The 2,471-nt window shown below is 63.5% G+C and overlaps 1 protein-coding gene across 1 annotated transcript in view; it reads left to right on the top strand.

Moving 5' to 3' along the window:
* ITPKB (inositol-trisphosphate 3-kinase B) overlaps nucleotides 1-1,793 on the top strand; it is a 113,533-nt gene extending 111,740 nt beyond the window's left edge. The window contains exon 8 of the mRNA XM_015558954.1: nucleotides 100-1,793. Coding sequence (XP_015414440.1) covers nucleotides 100-321 — 222 coding nt within the window. The 3' untranslated portion in view covers nucleotides 322-1,793. The remainder of the gene's footprint in view (nucleotides 1-99) is intronic.
* Nucleotides 1,794-2,471: the final 678 nt, after the last annotated feature.

Below are 2,471 nucleotides of genomic sequence, written 5' to 3'. Positions count from 1 at the left end.
AGTTCCATCCGGTGCCCGGGTCCCCGGGAGCCGGGGTGCAGCGGGAGGGGAGGGGAGGGCAGCGGGCTCTGCGCCCCCCTCACCTCCCTCTCCCTGCAGGTCATCGGCAGCTCCCTGCTCTTCATCCACGACAAGAGGGAGCAGGCCAAGGTGTGGATGATCGACTTTGGGAAGACCACGCCCCTGCCCGAGGGCCAGACGCTGAAGCACGACGTCCCCTGGCAGGAAGGGAACCGGGAGGACGGCTACCTCTCGGGCCTGAACAACCTCATCGACATCCTGACAGAGATGTGCCCGGGCCCCGGCGCCCCTGTGGCCTGAGCCGCCGGCCGCCTCCCGCGCCTGGCCTCCCTCCGCCCCTTCCCGCCTTCTCCTCCTGCGTGTTCCTTCACGTCCACCTGGGTGCCAGCCAGAACTGACCCTCCCACTGCACTACAACACTCTGTAGAGGAGACGAGGCTTCCTAGTTCTTTTCCTACTGAAGGGCTTTGGCGCTGGGCTCCCACTTCTCTCCGTAAGCAGGTCTCCTTCTAGAAGAGCAGTGTCCACGCCAGGCTCCGCTGCCCGCTGCCCCCGGGGGAGGTCAGTTGGGCTTCATCTGGCTGGAGGCTCAGGGGGTGCCACGCCTCTGGGTGGGCTACCTGTGGGCGCTTGCTGCCCCCTGGTGGCCAATGTGCACAAACACGCTGCCCGGCACAGCCGGTCTCGGCACAGCCGGTCTCTGCCCATCCTCCCGGGCCCGCTGGGACTGTAAGGGCCTGGTGCCCGGCTCTCTCGTGTTTGGGGCACAGAACCACCGGGAACGCGTGTCTGCCCTGAGTAGAGCACCTCTGATGAGCAGCTGGAGGTCCAGGACGTGTGGGGCCTTCACGGTCCCTTTGGGGTCAGTGTGGAACTCCTCCAGCGTTGGGCCGGGCCCGGGAGCCAGGAGCAGGCTGTGCCCCCTGGTGTTGCCTCCCCAGTTCTTCCATCGGCGGTTCTCGCCCATGACTTCAGAGCTTCTAGGGCACCGCCCACACTGAGCCAATTGTGCTGCCCACTGCCCCCTTGGCCTGTGTGCCAGGGGTGCCGGGGGTGGGCCAGGGCCAGGCAGCCCAGGGGAGAGAGACCTGCATAGGACACGCCTCGCCCTCACCGCACCCACCTCCCGGGTGGCACTTGGTGGCCCTGTCTGCACGCCGGGGTTCTCTCGTGAGGCCCTGAGTCCCCAGGCCAGCCCTGGGCAGAGAGGAAGCAGCAGGAAGCCGGCCCCTGGCATCTGTTTTTCCCCCTGAAATAGGTCTTATGTCCTGAAGGGCCGAGCCCTGTACTTCCCGTGTGGTGTGGGCAGATCCGGGGCACGTGTGGCATCCCTTCCTGGGGTCCAGGTCGCTGGGAGGCTGGTGGGGACCCAGCTGTGAGCCTTATTCTAACTGTAAAGCAAGTGCGTTTGTATAACTGAGAGGGGTGTGAAACTTGCGTGACTTTCGAAGGCAGAGTCCCGGCTGTGGCCATGTAGAGCGGTGCCCCCGGGGGCCCCCTTGTTGTTGGGGGAGAGTTGGGGACCAGGCCAGCAGCCACTGGGGACCAGCTCCTCCACGGAGCAGAGCTTCAGGGACACGTGGAGACCGTGTGCGCCCAGGTGTGTGTACCTGGAGGGACCGATCCAGAGGAGGGCTCCCCGTCACCCGGGGCCTCAGGGGGAGCTGTCAGCTTCGCCCACATGACACGGTTCCCCTTTCACGCTGGGTTGGTGACAGTTGGTGGGGGCGGAGGGTGGGGCGCGAGGATGTAGAAGTTCAGATTTTAAAAAAGGAAATCACTTTTCAACTTCCTGGCTCTTGTTCAAAACAGTGGTGAGCTCTGGTGTGGGCCGACCCGCTAAAGGTCGCACCCCCGCCCCACCACCTGGTGATGGGCACGTGACCCGGAAGGCTGCGCCCCAGCCGTCTCAGGGGGATTGTCAGAGAGTCTCGGGTAATTAGAAGTAATAAACAAATGCTAATTAGCACCCTGGCAGTACTCAGAGAATGCCACATTTTTTTGGGGGAGTGGGGGGGCTCACTAAGGCAGCCGCCAGGGCTCTAAGCTGCGGGCTGGCCAGCAGTGACCTCCTGTCTAGGACGAGTTTGTTTTCCAGCACGTTCCTGCTATGAACAGAGCGCCTGGGACCAGCGTCCCTGCTAAGAAAACAAGGAGCACTTTAGCGGCTGCAGCGGCTGCGGTGATGGGCAAGGGCTGGTTAGCGAAGGACCCGGCTGCTTGGCCGTCCTGGGCTTTGTGACATTTACGTACGAAAGCGGCATCTTTTCAGGGCTGTGCCTTTAGGGGTGGGTCTGTATTTACTATACTAGTTCCAGCACCTCCTCTCTCACCCTTTCCCCTCTGTCCTTCCACGACCCTGGAGTGAATTTCCCAGAAGCTCCCCACCCCCCGGGGCTGTCTGAATGGCCTTCCCCACCCAGCCGGGTGCAGGCCCGGACTCTGGGGCT

The sequence above is a fragment of the Myotis davidii genome, unplaced genomic scaffold (assembly GCF_000327345.1).
Source record: "Myotis davidii unplaced genomic scaffold, ASM32734v1 scaffold333, whole genome shotgun sequence".
NCBI classification, from domain to species: domain Eukaryota; kingdom Metazoa; phylum Chordata; class Mammalia; order Chiroptera; family Vespertilionidae; genus Myotis; species Myotis davidii.
This window is presented reverse-complemented; position numbering and strand designations above follow the sequence as displayed.